The sequence below is a fragment of the Clarias gariepinus genome, unplaced genomic scaffold, assembly GCF_024256425.1.
Source record: "Clarias gariepinus isolate MV-2021 ecotype Netherlands unplaced genomic scaffold, CGAR_prim_01v2 scaffold_33, whole genome shotgun sequence".
Taxonomy (NCBI): Eukaryota; Metazoa; Chordata; class Actinopteri; order Siluriformes; family Clariidae; genus Clarias; species Clarias gariepinus.
The window spans coordinates 206,527-220,000 of record NW_026521000.1 but is presented as its reverse complement, the minus strand read 5'-3'; the positions used below and the strand labels follow the sequence as shown (position 1 = coordinate 220,000).

The 13,474-nt window shown below is 42.9% G+C and overlaps 1 protein-coding gene across 2 annotated transcripts in view; it reads right to left on the bottom strand.

The window, feature by feature from the left end:
• Nucleotides 1-195: 195 nt before the first annotated feature.
• The window catches only part of aff4 (AF4/FMR2 family, member 4), a 29,483-nt gene continuing 16,204 nt past the window's right edge, over nt 196-13,474 (bottom strand). For both annotated transcript variants that reach the window (XM_053490820.1, XM_053490819.1), the window contains exons 7-20: nt 13,299-13,362; nt 13,121-13,204; nt 12,417-12,558; nt 11,282-12,076; nt 10,994-11,067; nt 10,379-10,598; nt 8,677-8,765; nt 8,135-8,198; nt 7,311-7,447; nt 7,032-7,103; nt 5,788-5,881; nt 5,625-5,668; nt 3,816-4,036; nt 196-3,502 (exon numbers count right to left, since the gene is read on the bottom strand). In XM_053490820.1, the coding sequence (XP_053346795.1) occupies nt 3,375-3,502; nt 3,816-4,036; nt 5,625-5,668; nt 5,788-5,881; nt 7,032-7,103; nt 7,311-7,447; nt 8,135-8,198; nt 8,677-8,765; nt 10,379-10,598; nt 10,994-11,067; nt 11,282-12,076; nt 12,417-12,558; nt 13,121-13,204; nt 13,299-13,362 (2,228 nt within the window). In that variant the 3' untranslated portion in view covers nt 196-3,374. The remainder of the gene's footprint in view (nt 3,503-3,815; nt 4,037-5,624; nt 5,669-5,787; nt 5,882-7,031; nt 7,104-7,310; nt 7,448-8,134; nt 8,199-8,676; nt 8,766-10,378; nt 10,599-10,993; nt 11,068-11,281; nt 12,077-12,416; nt 12,559-13,120; nt 13,205-13,298; nt 13,363-13,474) is intronic.

Sequence of the window (13,474 nt, the reverse complement as noted above, 5' to 3'; positions counted from 1 at the left end):
CTTCATCCTTCATCCTCGGATTATTCAGTATCTTTCAAAGTCCACATTTTATGTAATTAATAAAATAAAAACCCGCTGTAGTAAGAGTTCTGACCTGAGACTTGTCTCTTGTGTGATGGAGGCAGAGCGTTTTAGAAGCATTTCTAGAAAACTAGATTACATTACAAAAGACTTTTATTTTATTTAAAAAATAAATAAATAAATGAAGAAGTTCAATAATCATATAGATTTTATTCTCAATACAGCAAAATACAAAGACTCAGAAAACCCATTAGTATCCAGTAATACTCACTTCACAAAAACTTGTTTTTTTAAATTATAGAATAATCGAATCGAGGCTCATGAGAGTACCTTTAAAATGTAAATCATATTGCATCCATTATATAATATGTAAATTTCTCTGATCAATCTCTTCAATACTTTAAACTGATTTTGATATAATGAACTGCGGAACTCGTCAGAAATAATCAGCATTTTTGTAAAATTCTAAAACGAGTACAACGTGAACACAGAGACGAGCTGAACGCAGACGGACGCCTCAAACATCTGAAAGACACACGAGCTACAGCCGTCCTACAGGCTTCACTTCCAACACGATTATTAAAAACTCCGCACATCAGCTCACTGACCACGATCAGCATCACCACAGAGAACACACACACACACACACACACACACACACACACACACACAGGCTTCAGTGATAAAACAGCACTACGGATAAAGAGTTGAATTAAAAACTACACAGTATTGATGTGATCGAGGAAACTCATGATGGAGAAAAGGGCGAGAAAGACGAGACTAATATTAACATTCTATTTACAACTTCATACAAATGTTAAAATGCCATAAAAATTTACCCTAAAAGAGACGTTATATATGTACATCTGTACAGTTTTAGCATTTAAATACAAACATGCAAGTGTTCTCATTGTGTAGATGTCTGAAAAGAGTTTACCCTGGTTTATAGTTTATACAACAATTTAATTATTTTAAAACTAACAATTCAAAGAAAGAAATAAAAAAAAAATAATAATAAAAGATAGGTGTTGACTTAAAGGAAAGATAAAAAAATTAACATAAAATAATCCTTAGCCACAGCAGTGAATCAGTTCTAGTTTTGGAACTTATAGTGAATGTAGTGCAGAAGTTAAATACGCAAACGACTAAACCCTGTCCCGCTCGTCATCTTTCGGCTCGGCGTGAGGGTCGGAGCGTTCACTCCAACTGCAGTAAAAAAAAAAAAAACTAAATAAAATAGAGTTTTATAAATTCCACCCAAATCTCTTGGTCACGTGTCTGCGTCACCACGTCCTCGCTGAAAATTCAGAAACGTTACAAATACAATAAAATTAAAAATAATAAAAATGCTACATTTCTTTCCAAGCCAGAAGAAAGCACACTTTGTTGGTTATTGAGTCAAACACACGAACACCGCTGTCCAACATCGTTTTGGCAATTTAACTACGAGGAACACGGGAACGCGGGATTTCTCTGTGTGAGAAAGCTGAGAAACTCCCACAGAACTGAACGAAGGCAAACGCAGAATATCTTTGGGTGCGTCGTCGCTTATAAGAACCAGAGATATTGTACAGTATTCATCAGGAAGTAGCTAAAGTCACGTGATTGTTTAATACTTTCTGAAAACACGGAGTTAGCTGAGAGGACTGTTCAAAAAAGTTTCTGCATAGACAGATTTCTTCCTCAACTCTGAACAAGTGCAAGAAGAAACAACAGTTTGTCCCTACAGAGAAAACAGGGAGCCGACGGAGAAAACAAAACAAAAAAATCTAGTGCAAAGGATGGTCGAGTTCCAGCATTTAATACGCTGCAGACTGACGAGATACGAGCCTTCATCCTCTCCCTCCTCCTCCTCTCTCGTACCAGTTCAGTTTGTACACGTTTAGCTTTAACAAAAACCTCACGTATTAATACTCTGACTTTAGCTTTTCCTTTTTTCCCTTAATGAGTAAAACCGCTTATATATACCTATATATTTTCTATCCACCTCCTGGCCAGACCGAGTGACTACGTGACATATTTGTGTGTGTGTGTGTGTGTGTGTGTGTAGAAACTATAAATATAAAGTACGTGTGTAATAAATATATTCCTCACTCGCCACCTGCCTGTTAAATGATCTGTTATAATAAACAACGATGCTATAAAGAAAATCCCAAGACTGATATTAAATACTTAAATATGGCCATTTCATATACATCCCATAATACAACCCTGTACTTAAGGTGAAGAAGAAGAAGAAGAGCCTTACTCTGTGAGTGAAAATGACGACTTTCTATATCTAAATAAAATATATATTTATATTTATACTCCTGCTAGGTGGCGTACTGAAGCGGCAGTAATAAAATATTCATGTGCTTAAGAAGAAGAAGAAGAAGAAGAAGAGCGCTCTGTATAAACTGTGGACTCTAGAAATCTAAAAGCGAGTAGAAATCACGTCTGGAAAAAAATTAAATAAAAATAACCGTCTGTGTAGAAGTGAAAAAGGAAGAGACTGGGAAAGTGACGGAGGAGTGGACTGAGATTAAACTGGTTCTGGGATTAAACTGGTGATGCTTCAGGTCCTTTTGGTCGTCGCTGACGTGCTCGGGTTCGTCACGCTCGTCTGCACAGGAGACGGATCACATTTTCCGCATGCTATGATATTTCTCTCTGCGTTGCGGCTCGGCCACGCCCGTTCCTGTGCACCGAATGGAATGCGCGCTTCACGGATTAAGTCGTTAACATTCCGTGGCCGTTCCCCGAGTCCTGCACTTCCTGTCTAACAATTCGACCCGGTTTCATGACCGGCTCGCGTACACAACAGCGAACCTTCTGTAGATCACATACAAGGCACAAAAGAGAGAGAGAGAGAGAGAGAGAGAGAGAGAGAGAGAGAAAGAAGGACAAACCCTTAGTATTTAAAGCACCTTTGGTTAAAGGGAGGTACGCTGGTTTAAAAGAAAGCGGAGGACAAAAGAAAAGGGGGAAAAACACAGAGAGAGAGAGAGAGAGAGAGAGATCCCAGTAAAAGTGTTGCTCACAGCCGTCAAGATCTTAGAAAAAAAAAAAAAAAAAAAGATGGCTTTGCTTGATTTGATTCAAGTTCCAGCGTAACGAGACGCTGCGGCCTGACGACACGCCGCTGATGAAGTGTTCGGTCGCCTCACCATGAACGAGCAGCGGAGAGGGGGCGGGGCTATCCAGGGAGCGCTCGGTGTTGCCTTGCTCAGTCTTATTGTTTTTTGGCAAGCTGGTGTTGATGATAAACACAGTGTGACAGATATGTCTGAGGCAGATTAAATAAATGCAAATAAGGCAAGAAAGGGAGGAGAGAGGGAGGGAGAGAGAGATGACGGGAGAGGACGGGGAGAGTGTTATGAGACGAGCTTGGCGTCGAGCCGGAGCCAGTGGAGACCTTGGCGTGTGTAGTGGACCAGTTCAGTCATGCTGCTGGTGTTGAAGATCAGCGGGCCCATCGCTTTATCCAGCTCGGTGAAGAACTCTGAGGAGAGAGAGAGAGAGAGAGAGAGAGAGAGAGAGCACCATGAGTCATGAACATTAGATGTATAATATCTAGAAGTGTTGGTGAAACACACAGTACACTAAAAGCAATAAGTATGGAATCTATACGCGTTGATTCACGACTGATCCAGGAAAGAAATGATTCGGTTCATTACTGATTCAGAACCGATTGTTCAGATAAACATCACATGTTTTAACGTGTTCTACATTTGACCACAGCCTGAAAACATTTCTTCATTCAAAACAGGATCTGACTCAGTGTTTTGGAAACTGACCGTGACCCCTATTCGTACCTCTCTGCTCCCGGGCGAGCTGCTCGGCCTGCTCCCACACCTCGGTGGCGTACAGGAAGTTGGAGGTGACCTGCACGTAGCTGGCGGCCATCTGGTGTATGCGCTGTGGGATGGTGACGGAGGAGCTGCCGCTCTGGCTCGAGGAGCTGCTGGAGGAGTAGCTGCCCGCGCTGCCTGGAGACACTTTGGGCGACACCGGGGAGGGCATCCCGACCGCTTTACTGCAGGACAGGAAGAGGAAGTGGTCAGAGAGGTGAGACAGTCTCATGAAGTCTTATCTGTCATTGAATTCCATATTTTAATACATTTATTTATGAAACAGGAAGCGACATCGTGTTGCAAGTGCTTGACGGATGTACACGACAGCTATTAGGGTTTAAGAAAAAAGCCACACCCCCGGGTGTTTGTACACAGCCCTGACAGTGAGATAGCCAAATTCTGCGGACAGTGAAGAGATTAGTGAGAGTTTTACTGACTCTCACTCATGGAGAATCCCTGACGCAAGGTTTTCCAACACTGAAGAACTTCAAGCCGGTAAAACACCTCCAAAAACCAGTCACACAACCACCACCTCATACACACCCCTCACTTTCCTCGAAATTTCTCTAAAATCTATTTATTGTAATTTTGAGTATAACAGTACCGTATTAGTATGTGTAAAGCTGAAGGTTGGACTATTGTAATGCCTTACTGTCTGGTTGTTCAACTAGGTGTATAAACAAGCTTCAGCTAGTCCAGAATGCAGCAGCGAGAGTCCTCACTAGAACCAGATGATACGAGCACATCATCCCAAGCATTGTTTTAAATAGATTAGCCTTAGGTAAAGGAGCAGATCTGGGGGACTCATGGACGTAGAGTATTATGGTGAACTGGTATGTTTAGATGTTGTCCTCCTCACTCTCATTGATCACTCAGGTTTGTTGACGGTGAGGTGTTTGGTCGCTTTACATCTCAGTTCCCCCTCATGTTTCCTTCTGGCTCCTCCCTTTTAGCTATGATGTATATTTAGTGCAGGGTGCAAGCAGGGACTCCTGCAGGACTAATTATTACATTTACATTATACATTGTGTGACTGTGACCATACCTAACTGTTATCTTTCCTTCCGCTTCTGCTTTCTCCTCTCCCTCTCTTTCTCTCTCTCTCACTACACATGTCATTCCTGTCTGATTAGTCCTGGTGTCCCTGTTCTGGTTGGAGATCTCGTCTCATGGACGCCCCGTGTGGTCTGTCTGGGATGCTTGTGGTGACTGGGGACGGTTCCACTTTACCATGAAGACGTTCTCTGAGGACTCGTGACTGCAGTCACTCGATAGTTCAGGACTGGAGTTTTCTCTAGTCTACCTGAGCCTCTAATAATGAACTGGACTCCATATGAACTTCTCCACATCTCCTGTTATACTAAACTTCCAGATAAAGCTGCTTTGTGACAATGACCTTTGTTAAGAGCACTATGCAAAAAAAGGGGATTGAATTGAAAGACAAAAACGCTCCAATATACTGATTTTTATTTCAGAGGAACTTTAACCATAAGGAGTTAAAGCTGTAACGATTAACACACGTCCCATTACTAACGTCGTCTCTAACACAGAACCACGACATAAACCTGTAAATCACTCCAGTACTGCGAGATCCACTGCATCATCAGGACCAGGAAGAAACAACACATGACCAGCAGAGAGAATAAAATCAGTGACAAGAAGGTCGGGGAGAGAGAGAGAGAGAGAGAGAGAGAAGGGGGAAAGAGAGAGTCATACAGAACTCTGTACAGACTAAAGAATGGAATGAAAGTGAATTAAATAAGGTCTTACTTTCCCATCCCAGGAGACGGTGCCTGAGTATTACTCAATGAATTCTGGGAGAAAAAAAAAAAAAACACAGACTCAATCAAAGGGTAAGAGTGTATACGAGACGTGTACATGACTGTGATACATGAGATACACTTGGGTTCAGAACAACCACTAATAAGTTTACCTTTAAATGCTCAGTGAGTGTCTTTGAGTACTTCAGTGCACTCTCCTTTCTCAGTTTAAAGAGCCTCAGGTAGAGCAGAGACTGACATCTCAAACTACACAGAAAACGAGAGACAGACAGGTCACAGGTTTGGACATAAACTTTAAGACAATATAAATAAAGAAACCTGGCGCAGTGAAGGTGTGTTGTTCATTTCAGGAGGAATTAACAGCCTGGTCCACACCTACACAGGTATGTTTTAAAAACAAGTCCCCCCCCAACGTGTTTTGGTCTTTCATCCAGATGAGACCGAGTTGTACTGTACGTCACTGAAAACACACCTTATGGGAAAAATATTAGATGAAAAAAAGAAATATTTCTTTTTTTTTTTTTTTTTACATTGAAAGGCTTCACTTTAGGGAGACACACACAGCTAAAACACGCCACCGTGAAACCTATAGCGTTATTTAGTTTTTAAATGATTTAGAAGAATAAATCACTTGCATAGCAAAAATCATGAGAGACGTTCAAGTCAAAGTGGGACAGGTTAAGGAACTCCTGGGATTAGGGTTGGGGGGGATAGGAGTGAGTGTTAATAACTCCCAGTCGAGTTCCTGTAAAGTATTAGTGGTGTTGGTGAATGAGTGTGTGTACAGTTCACACACACACACACACACACACACACACACAGATGTGTCTCTAGCCAGAAAGTTATCCATTGATTTTCAGTGATCGGGCGTTCCACTCCCTGAATGATCACACAACAACTGCAGTGAGCTCCGACACACTTCGGCCGGGATCGTTATTCACGTTTGCCCCTTTCAGATATTCTACTGCTGTAAATATCAATCGCTTCATTCATCAGAAGTTTAATCACAATTCCCGGTTTCACTTGAACGCTCCTTGTTGTACTGTTCTAATATCATCCCCCCCCCCTCCCAAATAAAAAACCTCAAGCTCAACAACAAGAAAATGTTTAGATGTTTAGATGCAGCCACTTTCTAAGTTTGCTTAATATGTGGACTCAGTAGAGCTTGTGTGTGTGTTTACTTTATGCCCTTGTAATTTAATATTTAAATGTTTATTTCATTGAAAGAATCCACTTTAATACTTCTGTTAACAGATGATAATCTGATGTGGATTATGATAAACACGAGTGATCCGGCTCTTCATCATTATTTAAGGTTTAAGACTCCGTAATATCTGTAAAGTCAAAACCTGCAAGATAAACACGTCACTTTACGTGTAAATCAGGTGTCACGTACCACAAGACTGCCAGCCTTTTGTCTGCTGAGGTAGCGTCTGGTGCCATATAGCTCTTTAACTTCATAGTGTACCTAGAAATAAAACCCAGAACAATCAGACGAGACGCAAACACAACACAACCTGAATAACTTCACTATGATGTTACGGTTGTTTGAATAAAATCCACTTAAACAGATCAGAGAAGTGACATGGTGAAATAATGACCCCTAGTGACTGAAGATGAAACTGCAATTCATGATAGGGACAAAAGGAGCGAGTCAGAATTCAGGAGGACGTACTTAATGAGTTCCACAGTTTCAGCATACATGGGGAAAGGGGACTTGGCTTCCTGTGCACTTTTCTCCAACGCGTTTCCACACTCGATGAAGGAGACGACCGCATCCAGGTAATACACCGCTTTCTCAAACCGGTCCATCTTTAATAAGGGGGAAAGCGCAGGAGGGATTAAAAAGATTCTCACGGCACAGCAGAATCGGCGACGTTACACCTTAAATATAAAACATGCTGAGAAAATCATTAACCCTGTCTTGATTAATATCAATACACATCTGACCTCAGCACAGTTCTCAATTCTGATTGGCTGATTAATTTCCTGTAACAGTCACTCCCACAACTGTTTTTTGTTTCTAAAAGTAACTACTCACACAAGGCACACACTCATTAACTCGTTTACAGAATGTGGGTGATTATTGACTTGAAGGTTTATGAGAAGATTAAAAATGTGAGGTTTAGTCATGGTTGTTTTTGCTCCTGTGTCAGCTCTTTGGTGAAGCTGTAACTTCACCACATCCTCAGGACAGAGGAGTGTACGCTTCTTAGTGGTTTCTTAGTAACACGAGGAGCTGCACGCTTCTCTTATTAACATCAAGAGAGAAAAGAAACAGAGAGAAGGAGTGACTGTTTATAGCTGCTATAATGTCTGTGAGAAAACGTAACGAGAAACAGATAAAACTATGACTTTAATAAACTGAAATAGCTGTGGTGTAGGAGGAATAAAACACTTTACACCACTCTGTACACTTTCTTATTTTCCTCATGCGTTTTATTCCTGAACTCGAAAGATGGCGAGACTATACAGGAAGTAAAACACGACCCAGCTTACCAGAGCGTCTGCGTTGTGTTTTAGCTTCTTGGCCTCTTGGAGGTAATGATCAGCTGAATGAACCCTGAAAAAAGACAAAGAACATGAAGTGATCAGCACCTGTCCATCGGCAGGGTTTGTCTTCTTTATCTCCAGCCAGAGTAGTGAGATCAGCCATCATTCATCTTATTAACCCTGTTTAATCTACATCAACTAACATGCGCATCCTGAGGGATGACCCGGCAGGTCCCCGATTTACAGATCAGCACGTTCTGACTTTAACTTATAACCCACGAGTGGACTTCATAAGTGCATTAGTGTATCAGGGGATTATATAGAGACAAAGTGTTAAAGTGTTTACTCTCAGGACTGTGTTCTGTTATTCTGTACTGTTATCAAAAGTACCGGTTTGACTTGAACACGCCTTGTACTTTTGTAAGAACCCTGATTTTGTTAAGGAGACTCTGCAGCAATGAAGACAGTGAGGTGTAACGTCCAGATGTAATCTGATTAAATTCAGTGGTCACATTAGACACAGCGCACAGTGGAGAGATCAGACTTACCGCTCCTCAAAGTGCAGCTTGGACCGCTTGGAACTGTCCGAGGGGAGAGGAGGCACAGCCAGCTGGTTCTCAGATTTACAGCTTTTATCCTGGAGGGAGGAGAGAGGGAGAGAGACTGAGCAAATCAAATTACCATCATCGTCATCCATTTTTTAAGAATGTTTTCAACATCATGGCACTGCAAAGTGGGAGAATTAATCAGGGAAAAAAATAATTTAAATGATGAATTTTTAGTGCTGAAATCTGATTGGCTGATTCATTTTACAATTAATCGGTCTACACCGCACCCTGCTTTCTGTGCAGTCTAATACTGAGGAGTTCTGATCTAAAAGTTTTCCAATGCATGGGCTGGGAGTAACACACACACACACACACACACACACACAAAGAGGATGTTTTTATTTAAATTAGTGCCTGGTCTCCGATATACTGAGCTACATGACAAACCTGTAGATTCATAACACTGCATTTGTAGAAAATAATGCCACGAGAAGCTGTTCCCTGTTGTTTGTGCGTGCGTATGCGAGCGCCACCATGATGTTGCGAGGTCAGGACTGTTTACATCAGAGACCTCAGGTTAGGCAAATTTCACTTGGAAAATCCTACTAGGCGTGTCTGATCCCCCTCCCAAGTACAAAGCACTCCATACACACACTATATTACACCATGACAAAAAAAAAATTCATAATGAATAATTTAAAAATTCATACCTTTTACCAATTAAAAAATAAATAAATAAATAAACTTATGTCACACAAACCAAGTTTAAAAGTGGCAGTAGGTTTATTCTGAGTCTCATAAGAGAGAAGTGGTGGCTCATATGGTTAAAGCTCCAGCTCGGTCAAGCTGCCACCGTTGATCCCCTGATCAAGGGCCTTAAACCGATCTACTCCGGGGAGCGCTGTGATAATTAATCGAATCTCCTTATTAAAAAAAAAAAAAAAAAAAAAATGTGTGCCATGGTCCAATATTCTGTACTGGAACTTTTGTACAAGATGTTTGTGTTCAGTGCACTATGACACACACACACACACACACACACAGCTGAGTACACTTTCTATAAATACCCCAGGAGGACAGAAGGGAGAACTCAGATGCTGCACGACATCCTGAAGGCAGTTACACAAGTCACTTCCTCCTCATAGCATGAACATTTATTTTTAGGCTGAGGGGGTGGAGCCTGTAAAACTACACCTTAATAAATAAATTAAAAACCTGTTTGTTTTCACACCCTGAGAACGTACTGTATGTCTGTACTGGTGTGTTTATTAAAGTGGCTGTACTCGAATTTCCCTTTTAATTTACAAACTTAAACAAAACTTCTGAGGAAACGCAAATAAAGTGTCACTGTGTGTTTCAGTTTATACATTTGCTAAATAATTCTGAATTATTTTATTATTTTGTTATAAAATTCGAACTGTATTTTAATTCCCCACACCACAGCGGTCTCTGGTTAGACATCTATAAATAAAACCTAATAAATACATTAACAAAAATTACAAGCCATGTGTTGTTTTTCTGCAGTTTTTCTGTTACATTATCGTGAGAATCAGACGTCTGCAGACTCGGACTTACAGAACAGAACAAAAGCAAAGTGTTTAAAAGACAAACTAAAAAAAAACTCATCTTTTTATCTTAATGAACTTTATCTAGGAGAAGGATCAAACTAAACAAACGCGCACGCACACACACTCACACACACCTTGGCGTCCCTGTTGCCGCGGCCCAGCTTTTCCTCGCCCTTGCGGTGTTTGGAGTTGGAGCTGCTCTTGGGCGTGTCCTTGCCGCTGACAGGCACAGAGCTGGACGACTGACTGACCGTGCGTTTGCGCCCCGGCTGTTCCGACTTGGGCGTGCGCTGGAGGCTCAGGGACGGAGACGGGACCGGCTCTTTCTCCTTATCCACCACGCGCTTCGACGACCTGCAACAGGTACCGGGATTGAGACGTTATCATCCAGCACACGGGAATGTGAGTCTACAGACCGAAAACAATCCCTCAACACCCTGATGCCTGTCCCCTGTGCTGCACAAACTCCTCTCAGTCAAACACACACACACACACACACCTATGTACTTTACATGTCCTGCTCTCTCTTTCCCATCAGCCGTGGAGCACTGTGTCTTAAATCTAAACCTATGACATCATATACAAAAGAACAGACTGCTGAAGGCTACATGAGCGCTAATCCACATGCCGTTAGTTTACAGCTTGTGTACAGTTCATACGTGTACTTATAATTAAGAACAATCAAGGTTTATTAAGATTTTAATCCTTTTTTTTATGGTGACAGAAGTGTGGTGAGTGTTAACACTTACTCTTTATTGGGTTTATGTGATGGCTTCTCCTCCGTCCTGGACTTCTTGTTGTCTGGTTTGAGGCTCTCATCGTTCTACAGACAGAAGAACTCAGGGTTAATCTCATCACCTCAGCTCAAATATCTCAGTCTTCTGATGATATTGTAGGTCTAACAGACTCTGCCATCTATTCATTGTTACATCCTTTATGTTTGTTAGATGTTTATTCACGAAACACACACACACAGCGAGGACAAGGCACCGAGGCCGTTCGAGACGCTTCCAGGTCGGGACACTAAACGCACTCACCTTGTGTTTCCTCTTGCCTTTATTGGGTTTACTTTCCCCCGGCTGTTTCTGGAACTCCTTGGCGTCGCTAGCCGACTCGCGCTCCACCTTCACCTCCACGTCTTTGTACCCGCGGCCCGGCACTCGGCTCAGCAGGGTGAGGTCTATGGAGACGAGCAGCTGCCTGAGTACGGGCGGTTTCTCGTCCGGTTCGCTCAGCGGTGAAAGGAGGTCTTTCTCTTCCATGGGGGAGAAAACATGGGCGGCGTATTTTGGGGTGTGTGAAGAAGATGGCGCACTCTCCTCTTCCTCCTCGTCCGAGTCAGAGGACGACGATGGCTCAGTTTCCACAAACTCCCGCGACTTCTGCTTGCCCTGAGGCTTGGATTTGCGTTTTTCTGGAGGCGGCCGCACTTCTTTCTTGGGCTCCTTCTTGGCGGCGGGTTTGCGTGGACCCTTGTTAGGCGCCCTCACGCGGGGCTGAGGCGTCTCGGCCCGAGGCTCGCTCTCCACCTTCAGGCTGCCCTTGGGCTCCTCTGCCACAGGCGTCTTCTCCGACTTTTTGGGCTGCTTTTTGCCCATGGTGCGCCTCTGGCTGGCGCCGGTCCCCCCCTCACTGCTCTGCGCCGGAGACTTCTGTCGCCCCGCACTCCTCTCCGAGCCCTTCTGCGTGGCGCGCTGGTCCCGTCCCGGTGCGGGGGCGGAGTCTTTGGGCCCCTGGCTGCCGCTGTACCCGCGAGGAGCAGTGCTCTCTCGGTCCTCCATCTTGGACAGCCAGTTGTCCAGCTGCCACTTGTTATCCGGGGGCTGCTCGCGCTGGAACACACACCAACAGATCAGATCAAACAGACCGTCACAGTTTTGAAACACTCAAACACTAGTTTCACTAGAAGAAGAGGTCAGTATTATAGTCCTAAACACTTACACACACCCCTGTATTCTATCTACAATTATACTTTTACATTTACTATTCATACATCTAATAATAATAATAATAATAATAATAGCAGCATATTGATTTCCTCATGTGCTGTTCAGGAGCCAAAAAATACTCTCTACTGCGGGTCTAAACCATCTCGTCTGGGTGGATCACGCAGCTGGTGTGTGTGTGTGTGTGTGTGTGTGTGTGTGTGTGTGTGTAAAGGTGTGTGGGTACCTCAGGTGAGGCGGCGCGGGGCGGCTCGTTGGCCTCACTGTCTGTCGAGCTGCTCTCACTTTCACTTTCAGAACCGGAGCTGCTCTCAGAACCACTGTGGCTACTGGAGTCCTCTCTCTCAGCCACTTCACTGATATTATTACTGATATTAATAAACACAAACACAAAGGTGTTAGCATATTGTACATACATATACATCGTATACACACACACACACACACACACACACAAACCGTTCTCTTTTTCCCTTTGAGTTCGTCTGTCAAGTTCTGATTGTTGGAGTTGAGGGTTTTGATTCATTTAAAAAATGTATTTAAAAGCTTTTGTAAGAAGTGTTTTTATGTTTGCTTTTGTAATAAATATAATTTACATAAATCTAAGTTTAGAAGTTTCATGTTTCTGTGCTCTGGGTCTGAGCATCACTGAAATCACACAGCATGCAGTGACTCAGAGCTGAATCACACTCTCACTGCAACCACACCGTCCAGAGTTTTGATTAGATCCGTCCCTATAACTTGTCGTTATTTCATTACGTAGTGACAACGACCCAAACCGCGAGCAGACCATAAGGGTTAAATTCTGGTTCAACACGTCACAGACAGCGCGACCTCTGGACCGCCCTGGGACTATAAACACCAGCATTCTCAGCCACTTTCAGCAAAACCTCGACTTTGGGGTGTTTTCGGGTTCGTCTTGATTCGTACCTTGTTGAGGTGTTTCTTTTAGCAGACTCCTGCTCTGCATCGCTGTCTTCACTGCTACTGAGCTTGAGATCGTCATGAAGCATGCTGGAACACAATCACAGTCACGGGAGACGTTTTACATTCAAACCGTTTCTTTTTAAAATGCAGTAAAACTGTTTAAACTGAAGCCGGGACTCACTTGGACTCATCGCATGCCTTGGCCTGCTGCGTGGCGGACGAGCCTTTTCCTGAGATGCTTTTTTCTGTGAGGAACGAGGAGACGTTACTGACACTGATGGTGCAACGATAATAAATGTTTAATTAGATAAGTATTTTAGATGTGACACTACAGGAATGAACATAAACACTCTGTAC